This window comes from Opisthorchis viverrini, assembly GCF_000715545.1.
Source record: "Opisthorchis viverrini unplaced genomic scaffold opera_v5_483, whole genome shotgun sequence".
Classification (NCBI taxonomy): Eukaryota; Metazoa; Platyhelminthes; class Trematoda; order Opisthorchiida; family Opisthorchiidae; genus Opisthorchis; species Opisthorchis viverrini.
In genome coordinates this window covers 59,109-83,460 of record NW_008752143.1, presented here as the reverse complement: position 1 = coordinate 83,460, position 24,352 = coordinate 59,109, and the positions used below count along the sequence as shown (strand labels likewise).

General features: G+C 44.8%; 1 protein-coding gene across 1 annotated transcript in view; it reads right to left on the bottom strand.

Moving 5' to 3' along the window:
- The window catches only part of T265_11345 (hypothetical protein), a gene marked incomplete at both ends in the record, with an annotated part of 78,891 nt that overhangs the window by 36,383 nt on the left and 18,156 nt on the right, over positions 1 to 24,352 (bottom strand). Inside the window, 5 exons of the mRNA XM_009177976.1 lie at positions 436 to 501; positions 7,431 to 7,479; positions 8,652 to 8,705; positions 14,192 to 14,472; positions 14,520 to 14,595. Coding sequence (XP_009176240.1) covers positions 436 to 501; positions 7,431 to 7,479; positions 8,652 to 8,705; positions 14,192 to 14,472; positions 14,520 to 14,595 — 526 coding nt within the window. The remainder of the gene's footprint in view (positions 1 to 435; positions 502 to 7,430; positions 7,480 to 8,651; positions 8,706 to 14,191; positions 14,473 to 14,519; positions 14,596 to 24,352) is intronic.

The window sequence follows — 24,352 nt, the reverse complement described above, 5'->3', positions numbered from 1 at the left end:
TAAAAAGGTAATATTGCATTGAAACCATCCAGTGGAAGATAAAACGATGCCACGACAACTTTTGTGAAGCAATACAGATACAAAAACGCGCATAATTTTAAGCGAGAGAAGGATGAAACTTGCAGTTGAGTACGGACGCTACCGGAAGTCATATACCATCCTGGACAGACTGGTTTACCTGCAATCGAGAATGTCCGTTTGATCTTTTTTTACTAAATCACTTTTGTAACTGACCTCCTATCGCGATGGATTTCTAGGAATCAATCAACTAAAGCATCGTTGTGATGCAGAAAGGAGAAAATTGTGGGCCTTGAAACCCACTCTGGTGCAGTGGAACGGGTCTTGAAATCTTGCCTTTTGACAAGCGCCATTACCATTGTAAGTCCAAGGTAAGTCAGAAAACACGTAGGTGTATTGAGTACATCCGAAACCTACCGTTTTTGGCGTATTCCATCACTAGGTAAACGTGCCTGGTCGTTTCGATGACTTCGTATAACTTTACTGAAACAGAAGGATGACGGACAATTACTGAAAGCGACCAGTGTGCAAACGATCGGAGACAGACCAACCCACGTTTTGGTGAAAAACTGTAAGAATCAAAGATCTGTGCTTGTATGTTTTTTCAGGAAGATGACCACAACCTAGATTGCGCTTAAAACTCAACGAAAAAAACCTACATCAGCCAGAAACTCTCAACACTCGGGTATCTTCCCCACTTATGTGAATGCATTCATTTTCCCATCAGTTAGTATCCCGTCAATGTGAGTTGTTCTCTAGGTCCGGTTCCTTGGGAATCCGTCCGGTTAGGAAGTCGCTTTTCCAAACATGTTCCGACCTGACAGTCCGCTTGAACCAACCATTTACTTCCCCTATACATACAGTGTCTTAATGCGTTGTACACTTTGCCAAACTGCTCCAAAATTCTACAGAAACGTCGCTATTGTCTCCTGTTGGTCTGCCGCCTGTCACATCCATCAGATTGCGTAACGCCCCGACTGACTTCTTTACGATTGCCATAATGTTTTAATGTGGGGATGTTACTATCAGGAAGATCAGTTCCCTGAAAGTTACCTCAGAACGCTCGGAACCTACTGCTCCACCAAAATCTCAACGGGAAAGGCGGCAAGCATCCAGGCCAGTCAATCATTCAATCGATTCAGCAAAAGCTGACGAGTGTTCATGCACACCACAGAAGCATGACCGAATGTGATCAACGTTCAGGCGTTTCACACAGGCACGATCAACGTTGACGAGTGTTCACTGACGCCTATCAGACAGCCTGGATCAATGTCAGAAAGTCACCTTTAAATAGCGTGGGGCCGTGGTAACTTTTGCTCTCGCACTCGCTTGTTCCCTTCTGTGAGTCTTTTTTTACAAGGTGCACTTAATCAGAAGGAATTAGGCACTGGACACTCACAATCCAGTTACAAACGCGTGGAGCTTCAGTCGTCCCAGAATTTTCAATCCGTAAGCAAACCTACCTCTAGGCCTGAAGTGCAGAAACTGATTAGTCGTTCTGTTCAGCAAGGCCATCACTTTTGGAGACATATCAATCACAATCTTTCAAAGTTACCTCCTTGCCAAACATATGCATTTATCATGAGCGTCTACGGATGATTCAATCGGTTTTTTACGTATGTAACACCTTTCCGTACCTGGATAAGAGTTAATCAAGCGAAGTGTTGAATGCGATTGTACCGACACATGTATCACTGGCGACAGACTGCCCACCTGTAGCTCATGAGGTAGATGCCCATCCTTTCTGATGTCCTCAAGGCTTCTCCCTGTTTTCTGCTTTCGAACACACCCAGTTACGGTAAAGATGTGATTGCTTCCTTTTCAGAACTCGTCAGATGAGGGCAGCTGAGACAGAACACGTGCGTCTTTTGCTGTGAAAGACCACGTCGTTTCAGCGTGTGCATGCACACAACGAGAACAAAATTGGAAATTACCAAAGTAAACACGGTTTTAAATGAACTCTGCGCTGGAGATGACACGGGGTTAGGTTAATTGTCGAAATTACTCAGAAAATAGTGGTGAATTTGCTTAGATAACCCTCCAGTTCACATTCTGCACAATTTGTTTCAATCAGTTAATCGTGTGGTTGATGAAAGCCTAAAACAATGCCGTATGTTTTGAAATACTCAAGAATTCAATAGACTCAGTTTCTTGGATATTTCAAAACATACGGCATTGTTTTAGGCTTTCATCAACCACACGATTAACTGATTGAAACAAATTGTGCAGAATGTGAACTGGAGGGTTATCTAAGCAAATGTAGCTGCCGCAGTTTCGTTCACCGATGATTGGGGGGATAGGTAGCTGCGCATTGGAGGCGGGAGCTGATAAATTGGTGCATAAGTCCAGCACTGTCGGTAGGCTGTCAAGTGGGGGGATTGGGAAGGGAGCTATGCATTGAAGGCAATAGCTTGGATGCACGAGCGCCATTGAGGGCACGACTGGGCTATGTCTGACAGTCTCTAGCCATTGATGTGGACCGTCTCCGGGTCCCCATCAAGGAAGACGGCAACGACCAGCGCAGCTCAGTTTGCTGGTAATGGCTTTCATACTTTTCTGTCAAGTCACTGTTTGACCGCCTCTGGCTCTCTTCCACCCTTCACGTGGTTGTGCGGAAAGAGCCCTTCGAGGAAGTTGGTCGACTGGCATACGCAGCACGTGGCCAAGCCACAAAGCAAACGCATGCGTTCCAGTCCAAACGAGGCTTGCAAGACAAAGTGTCAAGCACCACGGGATAAATTAACACGGCTAAGGAAACCACGAATTCTAGTGAATCAAATTGTTTTTTTTCGACCATGGAGTAGTCATTAGACATTTTCAAAAGCTCACAAAAAGTCTCATTTGATGGAATGGTTTGAGGACACTGAAAATCGAGAACTGGGTGCGAAAAAGTTATAGGACCATTCAAAATCTTGATGCGAGAAAGCTTAATGGTTTTTTGATTTAAAACCTGTACAGATCTCGAGAAATACACTCATTTGCAAATCAATTTGGTTTTCACTGGAGACTCAACTGGATCTCTCGTTTATGATATTCTACAACTGAATGTGCTGCACACAGGCCGCCTCATGATTCAGTTGGCACGATATTCGACATATCGCAATATATTTTCATAGAGGAAACTACCCACAAGGTTGCTGACAACTCTTCGACAGCCCACGACCGGTTTCCACCTTCCAATTCGGGCTCATCAGGTAGGCGCAATCCTGAGTTTCCGTCAACTTTATGCTCTACTTGAGCCTGCGAAGATCAAANCAAATTGATTTGCAGATGAGTTTATTTGTTGAAACCTGCCCAATTTGGGTTCAAGTTGACGGAAACTCGGGGAGACCACGCCTACCTGATGAGCCCCAAGAAGAACCGGTCCTGGGCTATCGAATCGTTTTCAGCAACCTTGTGAGTAGTTTCCTTTCTTCCGAATATCTTTGGCTTCAATCGCTTTCAATTTTTCCCCCTGCGAGACCAACATGCATGTACGTGGCGCCTATGTTTCCTCTTTCTTTAGGTATCACATATGGGTAAAAATGACTGTATCCACTACCTCGTCGCCACCTCTCAGCCAATCATGTAATCCTGCTAGAGCTGTCATCGGGTTGATGCTATTTTTAGCAACCCCGTTCGTTGTGTCGTTATGCCAGTTGCTCATTGGTTTTCTGCAAACAGCCTCACATTGTACTAATACAACAACTTCAAAGCAAACTATTTGAGTCACCCAACGACATGCGTCAACAACGTTTGTAATTTCTCGCTTTATTCAAGGTAGCTTTGGTGGAACTGCCGTTCGCCTTCAAATCTCTCCTAGTATATGCGATCCGATATTTTCAAACCGATGTCAAATACGGACAAAATTCGGCAGAAGCTTTCAAAGCCACCCGAAAATCACATTAAAAATATTCGCTTCTTGAGTGTAGGTCGTAGGTGTTGCTAGTTTTAAGCCAGAATACCAGTGTAACGGTGGATACTACTGATGAGACATACGAGTAGTATGTTTTCTCGTAAATCCGCTTCGCGCCCCTTGAAAAGTGAGATCTATTACAAAATTTGTGAGGTCGTTTTGTAGCATTTACTTGCATTTGAGTAACAGTAAATGAATATCCAGGAAAGTTCAGGAAGACGCGTTCAAGGAGAAGATGGATATTCAATTTTTGTAAACAAGATGCATATGAGAGTTTTGCTTCCCTGTCCAATAGTCTGTAACTGGCCAGTTGATGTTTTCTAATAAACAACTCCTCAACAAAGGCTTTCTTCCTTTCACCAGTCACCCTGTCCGGAAACACAAAGAGAAAGGCAATAAATGGTCCCCGCTTGGTGATTCTAAGTTGGGTAGGAGTAAGTGGCTGGAATAACAAGGTTATCGTTGGCTAGACGACGAGGAGTGCTCACCACGATAGAGGTCTATCACCCTATACTGTTCTGTGATGGCATAGCAACATAACTGCATACTGATGGGTTCTCTCAGGAATCAGGCCGTATAAAGGGTTTAGTCGCCTTCAGGGGAGCAGTTTCCAGTAAAAGTTGGCTGCACAGTGACAGGAGCGATCTACCAGGAACTTACACTGATATGAAAGATCACTTAATGTCCAACTGCATCAGACAACATCGTTTGTTTAAACCAACAATGGTACATGAGTATTCCTCAATGGCCACCCGAATCGATTGATTACATTAGGATGGTTGAACCGTGACCGGACGCCATACTAAGTAACTGAAAGGTGATCATAAGCCCCATGGGTTTGAATTGACTGTCGTTGTAGGAGCCATCAATGGATCGACTTGCTGTTACAAATTAGCACGTCATTCGAAGGATTTGACTCTTGGGAAATATGTTTGTAGACGACGAAGCCCTTGAAACGGCAAAAACTGCCCAACATGAATTGAAATCGAGGAGTCTCTGGGAGGACGTATCGCCGGATTCGGACGCTCATTGGCTGAATGTGTTTCCTCTGGGACATGTTGGTGTCAACCCGCATCGCATCCCACACCCAAGTTTGGTATTACTACTCCACCTGTGCTAAGCAGTTTCGTTGAAGCGGTCCGGTGGACTGAGCGAGTTGTCATGCTCTTTTATTCATCCATTTCCACTTAAGAACAAGGAGGTGATGTTATTGAAGTGAGCTTCCAACAATTAAATTGTGTTTCAAACCTGTGCACTGCCAACCAGATGATTTGGAGTGATCTCATAACTTTGTCACCAACGTAAAATAAAATTCCATAAGTTCAGTTTGACTCGATCTTTTAAACTGAAATTTACCAGCATTTAGCCTGGTATTCAGGAAACATTTTCAGGCACGATCCCCGTGACTAGTAGTTACGTGTATTTATTGATCGTACTCACAATGTTTTCCAGTTTGATCACAGCGTGGGTTTAAGAATGGCAGTTTGCTTAATCGACTCTCACTTTTTCACGTCCTACGCAGCAATAAATTTTTGCACACAGCTGTGGTTGCAGGTGGGGAATGACGAGGCAATTATATGGTGATAATCACTGAGTGATGGCTTCAATGAATGCGATTGCTTGAGCTTGGTATCTGCGCCATCATTTGTGCAGCGTAGTTAAAAACCAGGTGTATTTAACAGAACATTTTATGACGAGATTCATCCCTCCGACACAATAAAATGACTGTACCTAGTCGAAACCTGATTATTGATGAGATGTCATGTTTGTCTTTGTCATGATTTTAGGCCCCGGCGCTTTTTTTCTGCATTAAAACTGGGAGTATAAAAGAGACGGCCATGCTAAACGCTTGATCAATTTGAACAAAATTCACTCCTACTCATGCTGGAGGTGTCCAGTCGCACCCTGTGAGACAGCAGACCGGTGAACCCTGACCGATAGCAAACGATTTGTCACCGTAACGATTACGTTCTGGAGTGGGTCGGTACCACAACAAATTTAAGAGCCAGGAAGTGCCATTTGTTGTTTCTTTGATGAGCATACTAGCGTGCTGATGCACGGCCTGTTCCCCCGCAAAACGCTTGGGTCGGCTTCTAAAAGCCAAGTCACCTGAGGTTTTGGTCCTGATTGATACGCAGGTACGCCTGGATGGGGTCCATCATGTGACATTTTATCCGTGTCAGAACATCAACCATAGTCTGCCCATCCCAATCAAACGAAGACACCGACCTCAAAGTCCTGTACTAACCGAGGGTTGAGCTTTCCGTAAGCCGGATCGCGCCCTTCAAACTTTTTGCAGTCCAATTCGGGGACTGTTCGAAACAGAGCCAAACTACACATGCTCAGCCTAAACTGCCAGAATCATCTGTGCGAGGGCCTTTGCATGGTTCTCATGGATTACCTGCCGATTGGTGCGCATCACGAGAAACATCTAACAGGTGAAAAGTACGTCCTCACCTGACCAAGCCTTCATGTTCTTCTTTGTTTCGCTCGTTCGATCGATACCCGAATACTGTTCAGCAGCACTGGTATTGTGGAGTCACGTTTTTTCTTCTGTGATTGTGTCGGCCACCTACACCCAGTCTGTCTGTTCCGCATTCGAAGCCCAGTATTGGCCAAATGCCGGTTGCTAATGGCGCTCCAGAACGCGTCAGAAATTCCAGAAAGTTATAGCCGCTTACGCTATATATACGAAGCGCTGTACAACTGTTCCTGATTTCGTTTTGGGCGTTAATAGACCTTGTGCACCTTTGGTGTTTGTTTTGACGTGAACGCTAGCTTGGGAGGCTCAGACCGACAACTAAGCTGAGGAAAATACCGTTACTACATCGAGGGTGCACCAACCTGATGAGCCCAAAAAGGGCGAAACCGGTCCTGGGCTGTTGAGGAATTTTCAGCAACTTTATGAGTAGTGTATTAAGTCTATACACGTATCGTGATATCTCGAATATCGTAACAACTAAAACATGAGGCAGCAGCACATTCATTTGCTTAAAAGCACCAGAAACGAGAGATCCAGTTGGGTTCCAGGTAAGTCTATCGTAAAACCAAATTTGTTTGCAAGTGAGTGTATTTCACTAGGCACAGCTTCCCCAATATAGGTTGTGGGTATCTCAGAATTGACAACTTCAGTTGAGCGAGAGTAACCTAACAGAATTCTGGTGTTAACCGTACTAACGTTTTTGAAGGTCCTTCAAATTACCGGTTGAAATCAAAGCCTAACTTGTGACTTGAACATCACTCAGCCCGCAACTTGTTAAGCGGACCTGCAGTGACCAGCAATAAACCCTTCATATGTGTTTTTTTCCAAAACACGTGACATATATCCACAACACTGACCAAGCCATAAACTCTTTCCAACCACACCTATGAACTCAGCTGAGTGACGAAAAAAGTATAATCGTTTATCAACAAGGTATTTGGTGTGGACATTAAATTTTGACGTTCGTCAACATTCCAACAGTGATTAGATCGTGAGAATAGTTGATACAGAAATCCATACACACTGTAAACTCACCAATGTTGGGGTGACTGAGTGTTTTCATGACACGCACTTCTCGTGCAAGCTGAAAAGAACAAGAGTGATTTGGCTAACTGTAAGAACGACCTCATTGATCGGTCGCTACAAACAATCACCACGTTTTAAGGCAGACTGATGGACCAATTATTCGTATGAGCACGTTAGGGGTCGTTTTCACAGCAGTCTGGTTTTAGTCTCAGCTATCCTGCTCACGGTGTTCGAGCGCTTGCATGTCTTATTATCAGTGGAAATAAATCAAAAGATGTGGAATTCGTTTCACCACACTTCCACTTTCACTCTGGTGCTCGCCGGTACGCTGCGTAAAAACGATTGTGTGGGGCACGAAAACGGCTTGTGTTCCGAAACTTTTTGGATGTCTTCTGGGATCTGACATTCCATTACTGCGAATCTAATCGATGTATCATGACTTCAGGCACCGTTATATTCTTTTGTAGACTTCAGGCTTATCAAAGAGCTCAGACAGGGTGAAAGAAAACACTGCAAAGTAGTAATGCTTGGACGGATTAACAGTGGTCTTATTGTCACACCAGGACTTTGACGAAACACAAGAGTATCAGTGGTCAGTATTCATCCAATCATGCACAGGCAACGTCCCCCTGAATAGATGTTTGTAGGCCAAGGTCACCATCGACCTGAGCAACGACCAATAACACTCGTGTGTCCAGTAACCCCTGGTGTTCTGATTGGATAAACTGGAAATCTTGGGAGATGGTGTGGGTTTTTACGATGAGTCCAACTATGGAACTCGAAGAAGCTGATTATATTAAATATGAGTAAAGATTAGCCCGATCTTGAGTGAGGTGTTTGTTACTATACCCCAGACCACAGCAGTTTCAACAAAGTACACACTAACCAATACAGGCGTGAAGGCTACTCGATAGATTTCATATGACTGTACAAGTTCCTTTGAAAAGGTTATAAATGAAAATATCATATATCACATCAATTTAATCTCGTTCTAAACTAGTGAAGCACTTGATCATGTTGGAGATTTGTGTTCCGAAAACTCAGGAGTGACCAAGTCTATTGAAGTTCCCGCAGTCCTTCTAGCAGGACCATCTTGGAGGTCTTCTTGCAAAGCCCCACGACCAACCTCGTTTGACCTGACATGATGTGCGAACCCACCCCCATATAAGCACACCCTTCAGGAGGGGCCATTCGCTTGCTTTCCCTATAAAAATGGAAACTGGTACTCACCTTTACCCGGCAACTTTCGTTTAGTGTGGCTTTATCGATCATTTTGATGGCTACCTGGAAAAAAGGAGGAAAGCATTTTGACGTAACACACTACTGGTGAAAGGAAGAAGGCCTTGGCTGTGTAGTTATTTATTAGGAAGCGCCAACCGACCGGTTACAGACTATTGAACAGGGGAGCAATACTCTCATTTGCATCTTATTTACAAAACTGGATATCCCTCTTCTCCTGAACGCGTCTTCTTGAACTTTCCTGGATGTTCATTGACTCCAGTCATTCATTGCTCAAATCCAAACAAATGTTACAAAGCGAATCCACAAATTCCCCTTTTCAAGAGACGCAAAGCTAAATTCCAAGAACAACACATACTACTCGCATGCCTCCCCATCAGCAGTATCACCGTTACGCTGGTAGGCAGATGAAAAAAAACTGAACCTCTTGGAAATGCCTCGTGAAAGCAAGTTGGGAAATGAAACCTAAATCTCATTCGAAGAAAATAGACTGTGAATTTTTTTCGGATGCAGTTTACATCGTGCGAGTGAAGGTAACATTACTGTGGCTCATCAAGTGACTGTGATAAAACGGTGATAAGTCCAAGCATACCGAGTGGACGGTGATGACGATCTTACATCTTATGTTTTCGCTTTCTAAGCTAAGAGCATATGTAGCACACTCTAGATTCACGCATAAGTTTCGTTGCGCAGCTTCAACCGAGCCAAGTACGGGCGGGTAACTAGGCCTATTGATTTTTGAATTCAAACCCTGGACAGTGCGTTCAAACTACACAATCCAATTGGTCGATTACACGAAACTATGGCCGTTTTATGCAGACCTCGGGAGTATTGCCGACTATGTTTAGGAGACTTCAGTTACCGAGCACTTCATAACAGTGACTTCAAGTACCGCACCGCAGAACTCAGCCCTTGTGCGAAACGTGAGGGGGTCTGTGCATGTGACTTTGACCCTTTTGTTCCGCCTGAATGATGTACTATTCCCTGATCGAATGGATTGTATCGATACACACCAGAATCTTGGTTGATATCGCCTTCACGGTGTTCGAGATGGGAAGTACCCCATGACGAGAATTACTGTGAAACAAAAAAGCCAGGTTTCGAATCCAAGAAAGTACGTCCAAATAGCCTGACAAACTATATAACCTCATTTAAAGACAGTTTTCCAAATCTGTAGAAATGATGCTCATCGATCGATATATGCCCTGGAGAAGCAGTATTAAGTAGGTTTCATATCAGTCTAAACTAAGCCCACACATGCACCGCCAATGTGCCAGAAGTCCGTCGCGATCAACCTAAGGCGACGCAACAATGAAGAGTGAGGATAGGTCATCTGGTTGGCATTGAAAAATACATTAACCTGTCGGGACACAACAGAATAAAACCTTACACTCAACTACACATCACAAGAAACTTGTTCAACTTAACGACTTTTGGTCGAAAGGTAAAATTCCCACAAGAAAACAGTCTCATAATTTACAGGAGTATTAGTTTGACCAACTGGCACAGAAGATATCGATTTGAGTCAGTGTGCTGGCACGGAACGTCGTCTGAGTGGATAAATATCGCTGGTTAAAAGTCTTCCAGACCAGTTCTCGGTTGATGAATGTTCGCTAAGGTAGGTCTTGCTCATTGAAACTCCGCACTACCTTATACCACCGTCTGAGGTCAGTTTTTTTTCACATTCATGCACCTGCATCTTTGAGCTTCAACCATCCTCAATTCGGCGACTTTTTTCCTGCCCAGAACTTCAACAAACCGCTGGTTAGTTGACGCGCTACACCACCGGTGCTCCGTAACTTTCGTGCAGCAAATGTGTGGAGTGTGCTCCACACACTTACAAATCAAGCAGGTTACTTTTCTGAGTCGTACGCTGAGCCATACTCGAGTGAGCTGAGGTTCCGAAACAAAGGGCACGACCACGGCGGGCCTTGGTCCGTAAGATCAATATTGGTGCAAACGGACACCAGTGCCAAGGTCCCAAAGTCCTATATTAGCTTATCAGGCCTTCGAGACTTAGCTATTGTCATTGCGACCCTCCCGCGCAGCAGTGACCTTGGCTAACGGTGTTGCCGGGGCCCTCAGATCAAGGGCTTGTGAGAATAGCGCAGTGGCCCGATGGTTCCCGGGCTCGCGGATCACATCGAAAGACCTGCTCACCAAAAATACGGAAACAGAAGTTGACTGTGCACAAGACATTTGAGGGGAAAGTGAACTGTCTGAACAATCCACGACATAGAACTCTGTTAGCACACTTTAGCAGCACTCTGCTCTTGATCACGTCCTAATGATCACACTCACTGTACAAACTAACCTGGTCGCAACCAGCCACTTAAAACTTACAGATAGCTTCAAGCTGCAGTGGGGCTACCTCAGTGGGGAGCCCTGGCAGGCTCGTCAAGCGGCCCACACAAACAAGATGGTGACCGTGTTGTCGTTCCAGGAGCTGGGCAAACCAGTCAGACCTCTTAGGTGTGAATATGTTTGCACACTCAGACGTGGTGAGTCTGACGCACCTAGTGTGTGCCTGTGAACTGGTGGTAAACATTAGCTAATATACACTCATTTGCAAACTAATTTGGTTTTTCGAGAGACCCACCTGTTAACCCAGCTAAATCTCTTGTTTGTGATGCTCTCAGAGAACTGAATGTGTTGCACCAGGCCGCCTCATGTTTCAGTTGCTATGATATTCGAGATATCGCGATACATGTATTTCTTTGTAATGTACTACTCATAAGGTTGCTGAAAATCCGTGCAGCACATTTAGTTGCCTAAATACATCACAAACGAGCGATTCAGCTGGGTTCCAGGTGAGTCTCTCGAAAAAGCCAAATTAGTTTGCAAATGAGTGTATATTCGCTAATTTCGTGTAATTTGGTTTCAAGTAGAACATAAGGTTGACGAAACCCGGGGACTGCGCCTACCTGATGAGCCCCAAGGAGGGTGTAACCGGTCGTCGGCTGTCGACGGATTTTCAGCAACCTTATGAGCAGTATATCACAAATATATGGTGGCCTCAAACTTCAGACTTCTAGGGTTCGGATCCCGACACAGTAAAATGTATCCAAATCTCATGAGTTCTAGTAGAAACGAAACTTTAATCTAGTGCATTTTTCTTTGTAATTGCTGTATCAGAGAGAGATTAGAACTATCCAGATGATAGCGATGTGTATATCAGTTCTACATATCCTGTGGAAACCTAAAGCCACACAATAATTAAGTCAGAAAGGTCATTCACCACTGCATCGCTACCGCATAAACCTCAAGTGCTCAATGGTTCTAGAACGAATGAAAAACGTTAAAAACCGAGAGCTTTCTCAGTAGGCGGGCGGGCCTTTTGGTCAGTGACTTCTCTCCATAAACCATGAAATAAGGTTCAGTTCCTTTATCTTGTGTACATCCCACGGATTTCAAGAGCCGTGCTAGTATCCGGTTGCTCGGAGAATCACTTCGGATAAAGTCAAGACTATGGAACGGCGACTGCAGTATACAAGTGAAGCTGTAGAGAAATTATACCAACTATTCTTGTTAATGTGTTGGAATCTTCGTAGCTCGGAAGCGTTGACTGGCTTTTGACCAGGCGGAAGGTGATCTTAGCAATGGGCTTATAGCGTTTTGTCACCATCGAACAACCTTTTCGGTGAGCAGCTGGGTGGGCATCTCCTCCAGTTCTGTTTGCATTTATACAGTTTTTAAAGAGAATGAGATACCTCTAACCCGATTGGCTGTTGGAAGCCTCCAAAGGTACGGCATACTCACATATCACTAGCTCGTTCAGTAGTTTTGTTGCCTTGTTCCGATTGGCTCGTTGGTGTCTGTTATTTTTGCGTTCAGGTCCGCCTTCAAATTTGATTGGTCATTTGCATGCCCCTATTTTCGGTATATTTCATCCTCCTGTTTGGTTGGTCTATTCTCAAATTTTGAAACAAACCAGTCACATCCAAGAGCAGACAGGCCAAAACGGGAATTCATTGGAGAGAAGTTGTGTAGAGAACCAATTAGGCATAAGGAAAGCAACCACAAGTTGAAAATGGACTACTAGGATGAAGGTTGAAATCTGTTGAATATTAGACGGGAAACGAGCAGCAAATCAGCAAGAAAGACACACACTAAGATGCGCAACAAATCACACATGAAATGATCACAAACCAACTAACAAACCAATGATATCCAACGGGCCAATAAAATACCGAGAAGAGCGACCACAGCACAAGGCAGATAGCTAACGGGCCAATCAAATGCAAAGTTAGACAATATGTCAACAGCCAGTCACTAATTAGTCTTCAGACATTCTTTAAAACTATAAAACCGCAATCACGAGGGGAAGATCTGCACACCCAGTCTCGAGTGGTGGCTGATGGTCTGTAAGTCAGTGACAAATCTCGGATGACATAACAACTGCCACCTGATCAATTACCAATAGAATTCAAAAGTGTTTTGACATCCTGAAAAGAAGCCCAATCATGCTGAAAGCCTGAAAAAGATGAAGCAATGAACTACACGAGGGCCTCTAAAGGACAGCTCACGGGAGATGAAATTGGTCCACTGACGATTCAGTGTAATAGGAACGACATTGGCCGTTCATATACGAAACAAATCGACGTTACTACGATAGCTCTAAACAAAATAAATATGCCAAATTAGTCCGGTGATTAACCAACTGCATGCATAGAAGTCAAGCAACTAAACAGCTCGGCAGCTACCTGTAAAAATTCGACTATGTAATCGCGTATTTTGGTCTGCCTCCTTGTGGCTCCATATCCGCAGTCGAATTCAGTGACGACATTGTGATGTGTCATGCGCCGGGGGCTTTTGAAGTTTGATGGAATAGTCCTGCCACTCGACTTCTCCTGTCTAGGCTGGGGCGACCTGGCAGTATCCCAGTCCTCATGCTTCCCTCGTGCGGCATGGCAGCTAGGCACCGGAAGGGTGCTAAAGCTGAACGATTTTTAAAAAATTTTTTATATACCCCCATGGATAGAACAGTTGGTTCTTGAAAGCAAGTTTAACAACTGGTTCGTCCCAATTCTCTGGAACACGTAGGAATATTGGTATCTGGGGCCAAACTATGCACACCAACCTGCAAGCTAAAGAGTTCCCAGAATGATTACTTTATTTAAAGCTGCGTAGTACGTTCTTCGGGTCGATATCCCACTGGCTAGAGGAGATATGACCCAAGAAAGATTAGTGTACGCTTGCAAGGGTCTCACAGTTTAGAGTTGATCCTGAGTTCCTACCGTCCGTTCGGTGTTCAAACCTAACAGCACTGACTACTAAAAACAACCGGTTACTTTTGATTTGGATTTTTCCAAAATTAGTGTCCAAGCTAACAGTCACGTAGGAATAGAGTTTCTACACTCGTGGTTTATTTTGGATTCGAACGTTTAAATTTTTATTTGAACAGTACCCTTAGGTAAAAAAGAGAGATTAGGTGCTCTTGATTGGTTGTTCTTGTGATCAGGGAATTACTTATGTAAAGTCGCAAAGCTAAACGATATGAGACCAGAATTGATGTATACAGTGACACTTACCTCTCTTCCTGTTGTCAGGTGAACGGCAAGCTTCACTTGTGCAAAATTTCCGCGTCCCAGCGTTCGAATTATGCTGTACTTTCCGACGTTCAGAGACTGAATGCTATGTTTCGCTTGTGCAGGTGGGGAAGTGGGAACGGATATGTACCGAGCGCGACTACGCCGCTGTTTCAAGCTGGTCTTCGAGGTTGAATCGGATTTATTCACCGGAGTCGTTGGCCCGTTTTTAATGGGCGTACTCTCGCGTTTCACCGGTTTGAAAGCCTGACTTCTTTTGTGACCTGAAGACACGAAACGAAGGACAATTTGCTTAGGAAGTTTGACTTACCGTTGTATCCGTTGTTCATTGTGGTCAGCATCGGGGAGATCTTCCCGGACCGCAGCGTGTCCATAGCCATGTTGGTCTGTCGAAGCAGATGCAAGGTAAGGATACTGTTACTCAGGACAATTGAAGAATACTTCAGAGCTCTCAACTGCAGGACCAAAAGTAATGCCTCACCCTTATGACAGCATCGATCAACGTCTGGTACCTGGCGTAAGCACTCTGAACCAAGCTGCGCTTCTATCCAGGCTATATCAGCCTTTTTAATCACCTGTGGGTTATGGCTAACCAGCATGGGAGTGTACACAATCGATTGCAACTGACCGAGTAGCTGAATCAACCAAAACGGCGGACAAGAACAGTAAATCAACAAGCTAATCAACCAACCTAGAATCCAAAGAACCAGCCAGCTTTCTGAGTAAACAGTCAACCAAATAACCAACCAACGACCCACTAGTTAGATGTTAGAATCGTTCATATCAACTTCACATCTCGGAGACGAAGTATGAAATGCGTAGAAAAGCCTGGACACACATCTAATCTGATCGATTTATTACTTATTTCGGTCACACATGCCCGTTCATACTGTCGTGTTTATTGCTTTTTAATCGTGAACTGAGCATAACCTCATGTATAGTGCTTTAGTCGTGACTTAAATTGAACGCATCACAATAGTTTTGTTTGAATAAACTGACCAACCTGGAATGAGTGAGTGAGTGAGTCCACCGACCGTCGTCAGATTTCGCTGCAACTTAAGGTCAAAATCGATGTTTTTGATTGGCTAGCTCAAACGTATCTAAAAGCTGCAGGCTAAGGCATGTCTTGCTAAATCCACGTAGATTCGTATCCACAACTGGCCGCGTCGTGCAGCAAAACGCTGTTTGCGTGCGAAATACCCAAATTTGTGCTTACACTAGAAGGGACCATCTCACCTACACAGCAACGCGTTAATTGTCTCACGTGACAGGGACAAAATGTGCGCATGATTCGGTGGTATGTTGAGCCACACGATGTCACGTGATCGTTCGCTTTTACCACGCAAAAGATGATCAGGCAGTGAGGAACCACAAAATAGATCTGGTGATACACACTCGTTGATCTCCCAGTTTGGACTGAATTTGTTGCTTTTTGCGGCACTTCCACAAAGGACAGAAAGTACCAAAAAGCTTCGGGTTCGTTACATTGTACTACCTCTCTTAACTCGGTCAAAAGAAAATCTACAATAGTCTTAGAATCTGCCTAAGCTCACTCTGAATTTAAGAAGACATCTTTTTCGATACGAATGGTGAAAATAATTAGTGTGGAAGAGACCATAACATGTTCGATCATTGTCTTCAGTGTATCTTTAAGGTTAGTGGGATGTGAGAACGATGACAAGATGAAGTGCAGGCGTCTCTCGGAAACTGCCAAGCAGCCAAAGGTATACCTCAACAACCAGATCATGTGCACTTCATTTAACTTTCGGTACACATTGGAAGATGTGCCAACTTTTCGACTAACATGGTTTTACGTAAGCACGCAGTGCTTAAGAGCACTGCCCGTGTACCCTCAGTAAACCTGAGTTGATGCGCCAAAGGTTCCTTGGCCCTATGAAAGCACCAGTGGGATCAGAACATGAGGAGGCCATATCAGATTGTCAGATTTCCTGTCAGCCAGAACAGTTACGCCAAGAGCTACTAAAATCGATTCTTTTGTGGACTTATCACCAGCTCAGAACAGTGGCCAAAGGGAATATTTCATACATGGTGTGCGACCGAATGCGATGGAATTCACTGATTGTTCACAAGTTAACTCATCCTTGTCCAAATGGGAGATTTCTGATTCCGAGTGTGTGCAATTTGAGATAGCTTTGCTGTCAAGGTGCGGAATACCACGGAGACCAATCTAAACTGAACTTGAAAAATGACCCCATTCGGGGCCCTGGGATGTCCTTATTGAGCCTGGAGACCGAAGAGGTGACAACGTTGACTAGCATTTACGCGACCCGGGTTCGAACCCAACCTTCAAACTGCCTGCCATTCGCATCCCCGATGAACTGTGTGTATCAGAAATAATGACGCAAAAAGCATATTTTTCCTTGACTCTAAAGGCTAGCGTTTTCGCTTACTTCTCGCTAAATTGTGCAGTGTTTTACCCTTGAGTTTTGTCGAATATACTAATATCAACAAAAGTCCATCAGAGTTATAAGATAGACCATTACGTTCTATATGTTTACGATCATCTGGTTGTGCCGGGCGAGATGGCTCAGTGGTTAGTGCGCGAATCTACTGACTGGAAGGTCCATGGTTCGAACTCGACCTCAGCATCTCGACTTCCCCTGTATAGGCTTGGCCAACCTGCCCGTATCCCAGCCCTCGTGCTTCCTCCCGGTGGCATGGCAGCTAGGCACCGAAAAGGTGCTACAACTGAACGATATGTTTGTGCCAGGAGGTGGGACACTCACCCGAGAGCAAGATATTGGCCTACTGGTTTGTGCAGTATGATCGAAGCACTATCATTTCCAACTGTCACATTCTACACTTGTTGTATCGTGGATGGCCGTCTATTGGTTACGCCTGCACTGAGCCTGCCAGACTATGCGATAAGGAGAAGACAGAGAACTCGGGACACGGCTGTATTGTCAGGACAAAGCATACAGAGCTTCTGCACAAATATATTGGATGACTAAATGGCCAAATATGGTCGTTCACTTGTTCGTTCTGTACAGCCAACGGTGGAGTTCCGGTCGTGAGCATCTTCAGCCCCACTCCACTGGTCGTATGTTGCTAAGCCGTGTATGGTGCACTCTACCAATGCACCTGCTTTCCGAACGTGTCGTACCGATGGTACCTTGAGGATGCGTCACTCTCTGCACATTTGCTTTTTCCATGTCTGGGAGCGTCCTGACAATACTCGGTTTTCGTTGGGAAACGGAGCTCCGAAGTAGGCCTAGGTCATGATTTTGTCGTGTGATCCAACTTTGTTGTGTTTACAAACCATAGAAGTGGAACTTCAAGCAACAAAACGCCTTCACCATGAAGTGTTCCTCCTATTTAATATATCACCAATAGCTTACCCAACCAGGTGGACAGTCCACAACGCACGCAAATCAACTCCTGTCATTTGTGATTCCAAAAGAAACCATCTTCGTTTGCGTTTTTCATGCGTTCAGGTGAGTCAAGAGGGACCACTTACTCATGCACTTCAAACTCAGTGGCCTACGCCTAGAAAGCCTGACAGATTAGAAGTCAATAAACCTACTCTGGCTGGGAACATTCCAACTTGTTTCGAAAATGTGTTATATACCCGTTAGCCATATCTTTGAGTGTATGCAACCAACGAGGACTTTCGTAAATACTTGGTTTTCTAAGTGCCCTACTCGTAAACAATCGCCCATAACAATGTTTGACGCTCCAAATTTTCAAGCAAGACATCCCCATGGGCATCACCGAAGCTGACAACGACTCGCATATTGTCCCTCCATTGAATGCATGAACTTGTTGTATTGCACATATGCGAGCATCACGGAGTGGTAATCACTACCACAAACAGCATTGGTCGAATCGGTGAGCGTTTAGCATATCGAGTTCAAATCGCGGACAGTTATCGATCCGATGCGGCGAACCTCGTCCGCATACAGCCTGATTCCTAATCACATCAAAACTACCTAGAACAGTCGCTTGACTGATGTGTTGGAAATGCGAAGTGCTCAAGTGAACGAGAGCAGGCAAAATAGGGAAACAAGTGGGGCTTGCATCTTCATTGTATTTCGCAGTGCACTATGTCGCACTAATGAAGATGATGAAAACGACAGCAGTTTTCCGGTGAGTTCCAAGTGGGACATAAGGTTGACGGAAACTCGGGGACTGCGCCTACCTGATGAGCCCAGAGAAGGGCGAAACCGGTTGTGGACTGTCGACGAATTTTCAGCAACCTTGTGAGTAGTGTATTACGTCAATGACAATTGCTGAAAACGACATTCTGTGAAGCAGTCGTGACACGAAGCCGAGCATGTCTGTTGGGGGTGAATATACCAAATGAAAGAATTGTAGGCTGCTCACATTTTTTATATTGATCCAAGTCAGACGTATCTCTGGACGAGCAAATCACGAGTGCCTTAAAATATGGGAGGACGCATAGGCAAACTAGCCATTGTTCAGTGGTGCTCAATGAGCGATAGATGACCGACAATCATATAAAACGGTTTTGCGATGCCCTATCGATTGATGGTTACTTGATACCATAGACTCATGCGGTAAACACTGGTTGACTATGTAGCTACCCAGTCACCCACACACTTGACTGTTCAGCTCACAGTCGCTCACTGGATCACGAGACTTGCCTTTTTTCACACTCGCAAACCACGTCACATTAAGCTGACTCATCGGACATCGATTGTCTGCACTGCCTAGTGAGCGTAGCAACAACTCGTGTGCTGTCACACCCACGTACACGCAAACGGACCTACTTATAGGGAAACCGAACACAGTCAGGGCACACAGACTCGCGCGCGCGCAGGGGGCAAGGAGTCAGCCAAACACTCCAAGTCCACGGACAATGATGGAACATGTGTAGCAGCCGAACTGCGGAGAAAACACGTTCCCGCCGTCCGGACTTTCACCAAGGGACTCTTGCACACGATAAGTTCCCTTTTGACTTGCTCCACATTTCATATTGCCTTTATTTTATACATACTGCAAATCGCTTCTGTAAACTACTGTCAACCACAGTGGAACCTTTTATTAGTACATACACCTGATTTGTATTATGGCCATCAACATCAGTGCACTAATAACTAAAAGCTATCAAACCATGACTGTAAAATCTTATAAATGCTTGGCATTTTTGGTGAGGTTTCTCCTAAAAAGAGGCCAGCCAGCAAGACATTTCAACCGAGCATTCTCTGGGACCATCAGAAAATATCACAATACCATCACTGAAATCTTTGTTCCTTAGAAGTATCTCCTCGGCCCGAACGGACAACACGTTACCCTCACTGAATCTAGACTGATATTCATAAAGTGCGTGCACCAAATTACTGACTGTACTGTTTGCTTAGCAAACTAATGATGTTTTCGGTGCTTTTCTGGGATCATCGATGTGCAGGCGGAACACCGGTCGTCCCCGGACGAAACGACCTCAGATCGCAGCCATCTGTAAAATGGCTCATCGGTTAAAACAAACGTCAGAGAAAATTTGGGATGGAGACGGTCGAACGAATTTGCTAAAATCTAAGCGTATACCGAGTTTATTCGTAATGCACTACTCATAAGGTTGCTGAAAACTCTTCGACAGCCCACGACTGGTTTCGCCCTTGTTGGGGCTCATCAGGTAGGCACAATCTCCGAGTTCCCGTCAACCTTGTATCCGAATTGAATCCCAGTTGCTGGAAATTAGCGAAATACACTCATTTTCCAACAAATTTGGAGAGAGACTCACTTGGAACCCAGCCTAATCTCTCGTTTATGGTGTTTCCAAGCGCGTGCACTCCATAACCAATCAACAATTAGGTAATTTTTATGGACTGCGAAGGAGGTTCACTCAAGTTTTTCAGCTAAGGAACCGTGTACCGAAATGTAGTGCTTCTAGCGGTTACAGCATTGTTTACCGAGATTAGGATTGTAATGCGATCAGGCTCATGTGTCAGAAGCAATGGACCAATTAGTTCATATTGATGTCGAATAGTTCTCTTTGTTCGGGATGGCATGAATTGTGAGCTACGCCGTAAAGGCGACATCGCCATTGACTGTGCGATGCTCCCGTATCCGTCAGAATCACCAAACATTGGTCTGTCTCGTCGCTCTGTCTCCGTCCGGGAAGACGGCAGTTATCAGTGCGATTAAGTTGACCGGCTTTCATGCTTCGTTGTAGAATCATGGATTGTCCGCCTCTGAATCGTTTCCATCCGACAAAGGCTAGGCGAATAGAGAGCTCTACGAGGTGAACCGTCCTCTGGTATCCAAAGGCCCAAACAGCGTAACCTGTGGAGTCTGACTAGGTGAACCGTCGAGGAAGAGTGAACTCTCCCAAAAACCATCTGGCCTGCCTTAGCATTACTGATTTTGCGATCCCTACAGAATCGCTTCAGATGCACGTAAGGCCAAACACAAAAGCGAACACGTCTCTGATCCGTGGCACTGCACACACCACCTAGGACAGTCAAACTGATATTACATAGGTGCCACAAGCGTCGCAGATTAGCAAACACTGCCCTGGCCTTCCCAATTCGGAAAGCCACCTTGTTTTTCGCTGTCAAACGAGATGTCTGCAGCTACCCAGATAGATAAACTTCTCGACCACGTCGATTAATTCACCTGCAAGTAGTATGCTTGGGTTTGATCCCACGCAATCTTGCAGGTGTCTAACGCGCGCACTGACCTGCACAGCAGAATTGTTTCTGAGTAGTTAAAAGGGTAAGACCCAAGAAGAGCAGTATGTTTGGTGTACTTAATGTCCTTGGGTGAACGTCCCGGAATACTCAAGCAGCACATCGATCATGAAGTTAGAGAGGAGGGACGACAGTGGACATCCACGCCTGAAACCACTGGATGGGGGTGGAATCAGGAGGAGATTTGCCGGGGACACGTAAGCGTCTACGGGAAGAGGCATATACAGTCATTGTAAGGAACGAGAATTTAGAAGGGATACCGCCAGGGTTTCTGATAATCAACGGAGTCAAAAGCAGAATCGAGGTCGAGAAAGACGGCCATACTTTGTCATCGGAAGTAGTACACAAGTTCAAGATGCAAAATGAAGATATGATCCATGCAATCCCGGTCAGGGCAAAACCAAGTTGGATTCTTGGAAATCCAACTCCCCCGATGACGGATCAACCTGCGTAGGTTGATGCCAGAGCACACCTTGGATGCTCTAGTCACTAGGCTAATACCCCAAGGGTTTTATCTTCACGTTCTTGTACTCCTTTTGAACACGGAATCACCGTTGAGGCGCTCCACTCCATCAGCCTTCTTTCTCCAATTCAGATATCTTGGATTAGGGCTGTCAGTTTAACCACGACGGAATCGTCACCTTCTCTGAAGGGTGCGCTGAAGCAATTAAATTACTTCCTCCTCGCGAAGGAGGATGCATGCCGAACACGCGCAGTGAATATTCCTCTATGGAGGGCACAATCTGTCCAAGTCTCCGTCATCGGCCCCGCCACCTATCGTCTGCCCGTAGTCTAGTGAGATAAACCAAGGCTTGTCTCGAATTGTGAGAGGAGCCATTGAAAGAAACTCGGGAATTAAAATAGGTTTCCCAAGAAAGCAATCATTGAATAAAAAGAGCATCAGCATTTGACCTCATTTTGCCATCTTGTGAAACAACCAACGCTCTAGTTGGCCACAAAACCGTCTCTGTCTATCGGTACAAAACGGGAATCGAGTCGAATCGAGTTACACGGGTTACGGCATATTCAGATGGTGACGTTGGGGTGGCTTTCATCATTCAGTTGTTGTGGGCCTGTTTGCGCTATCTGTTGGCTCACCGTTATTGATGTAGATGACCTTGAAGACACTAAGCGGGCATGCAGTCATGCCATGAGCACTTTTACTTGTACGACCTCTACGACAAGCTGCAGAGAAGATTTCGAAATCAATACCAGTGAACGACGTCTGGCAAATTGCAGACAGTTCCACAGTCATTACTGCTCCGAGGCATTGTGAGTATGTACCCGTATGAAGCCTACTTCAACCGGCTCCAGAAAGTAGGAATTTCGAATGGAGCTGTAACAGTGCAAGAGTACTCAATGCCGTCACTTAAGGTCCAATAGTTTCAGATTGAATAAATTTGTTTGAGGATAAAAAAAAACAGAACAAATAAGTTTGGGAAGACACAGTTTTGAAATCTCTTCCTGGAAGGGAACGGTTCAAAGACATTCGGGTTGACACTGTGACTAAAGTATGATTTGTCTAGCCATTCTTGTCATTTCTGGCTTCAAGGAAGGATTCTTTTGAAATATGATACCTGTCTACCGGATTTCAAACGACCCTTCCCTAGCATAATCGCGTGTCTGTGGATGGCACTGTCGGATCCTGTTTGTCAATCCTTCTGGAATAGGAGCAACTATTCAAATGCGACAGCAATGATTCCTTTGCGGACTCGTAACAGCAAGTTCTGCCTCCCACAACAGTATGAGAGAGGTTACGAACTACATGAGTTGTGTATCACATACAGTTGACTTAAAAAGTAGAATTTCAGATATTGCTCTGCATGAGAAAACAAAAGATTTCAGCGCTAACCATTCGACCCTAGAGAATTTGACGGTTACGTTCTCATAAGGCGGAAGCATTCTAGTCTAGCATATGGCTGGCAAAGTACATAAACACCTAAGTGACCTTTTTTCATGAAGAAAACTACTCACAAGGTTGCTGAAAACTCTTCGACAGCCCACGACCAAGAGATTCGGTTGAGTCTCTCGTGAAAACCAAATTGATTTGCAAATGAGTGTATTTCTCGAAAACAGTCCAATCTGGGTTCGAGTAGAAAATAAAGTTGACGGAAACTCGGGGACTGCGCCTACCTGATGAACCCGAACTGGAAGGTGGAAACCGGTCGTGGGCTGTCGAAGAGTTTTCAGCAACCTTGTGAGTAGTTTCCTTTATGAAAATATACTGCGATATCTCGAATATCGTGCCAACTGAATCATGAGGCGGCCTGTGTGCAGCACATTCAGTTGTAGAATATCATAAACGAGAGATTCAATTGAGTCTCCAGTGAAAACCAAATTGATTTGCTAATTAGTATATTTCTCGAAAGCTAAGGAACCTGTTGGGAATGATGATTGTCTCGTGTCTGGAATATCGCACTGTAACGTCAGCTTTAGATGTGATCGACAGAAGTAGATGAATTCCATTCTTTTCCGAATAAAAAATCTAGAACTCTTGTTAACTGATCGCTTATGATCGCAATGCAGTAGGTCGCTTAACGTGATTTCACAGAAGGGCCTTTTTGAGGAGATCCGCTTGTTCACGCTAACAGTATGGGCGTTGTGGATTCCATTGCTGAATAGCTACCCGACAACTTCCCTCAAGCGTGCGCAAAATCCACTTGCTGAGGCGTGATGAAGCAGGTGCGTTGGTGGTAGTACCCACTCCCTGCGTGTTAGACGTCATAGCTTTGACACCCCGGAAAGGACATCATGCGACCTCTTTCAAGGACAGCTCCAGAAGGCCGTTCCAAAGTCGAAGCGGGAAAACGCGGTGCTTTGAAGCTCAACCAACCAACCGAAACTGTGATTGGCCCATTTTCTAAATGGATTTTTTCTGGTTTTCAGCCCGTGGCAGCTTTTAGTCACTGCTCTAATGGCCGGTTGAAAATACTACTTAAGTAGATCGACACACGTCATCCAATCGTACCAACTCGATTAAGATCCCTGGTGCGGTTTTTAGGGTATCACAAACGCCTGACTTTCGGAAGCACACTGCGCACAGCAGTAGAACGCAGATAAATATGAAGAGTGATGGCCGAAGACACTGGGTTTTATTGACATCTCAAACTATGGTTGTTTTGTCCTCAANTTTTAGGGGGTCACAAACGCCTGACTTTCGGAAGCACACTGCGCACAGCAGTAGAACGCAGATAAATATTGAAGAGTGAGACCGAAGACACTGGGTTTTACTGACATCTCAAACTATGGTTGTTTTGTCCTCAATGACAGGCGATAAAAAACTGTCAGAACTCATTTCGAAAAACTTTGGTGACAATTGGTAGATTTATTGCTGGGCAACGTTTCGCTTTTGACACAAAAGCTTCGTCAGGACAAGTGACTAGGTTCCGAGGTCGGTCGAGATTTAAGGCGGAAGGAGAACCAATTAGCTAAGTCAAGCTAAATCTCTGTTGGGTGTCGGCCGAGGGATTTT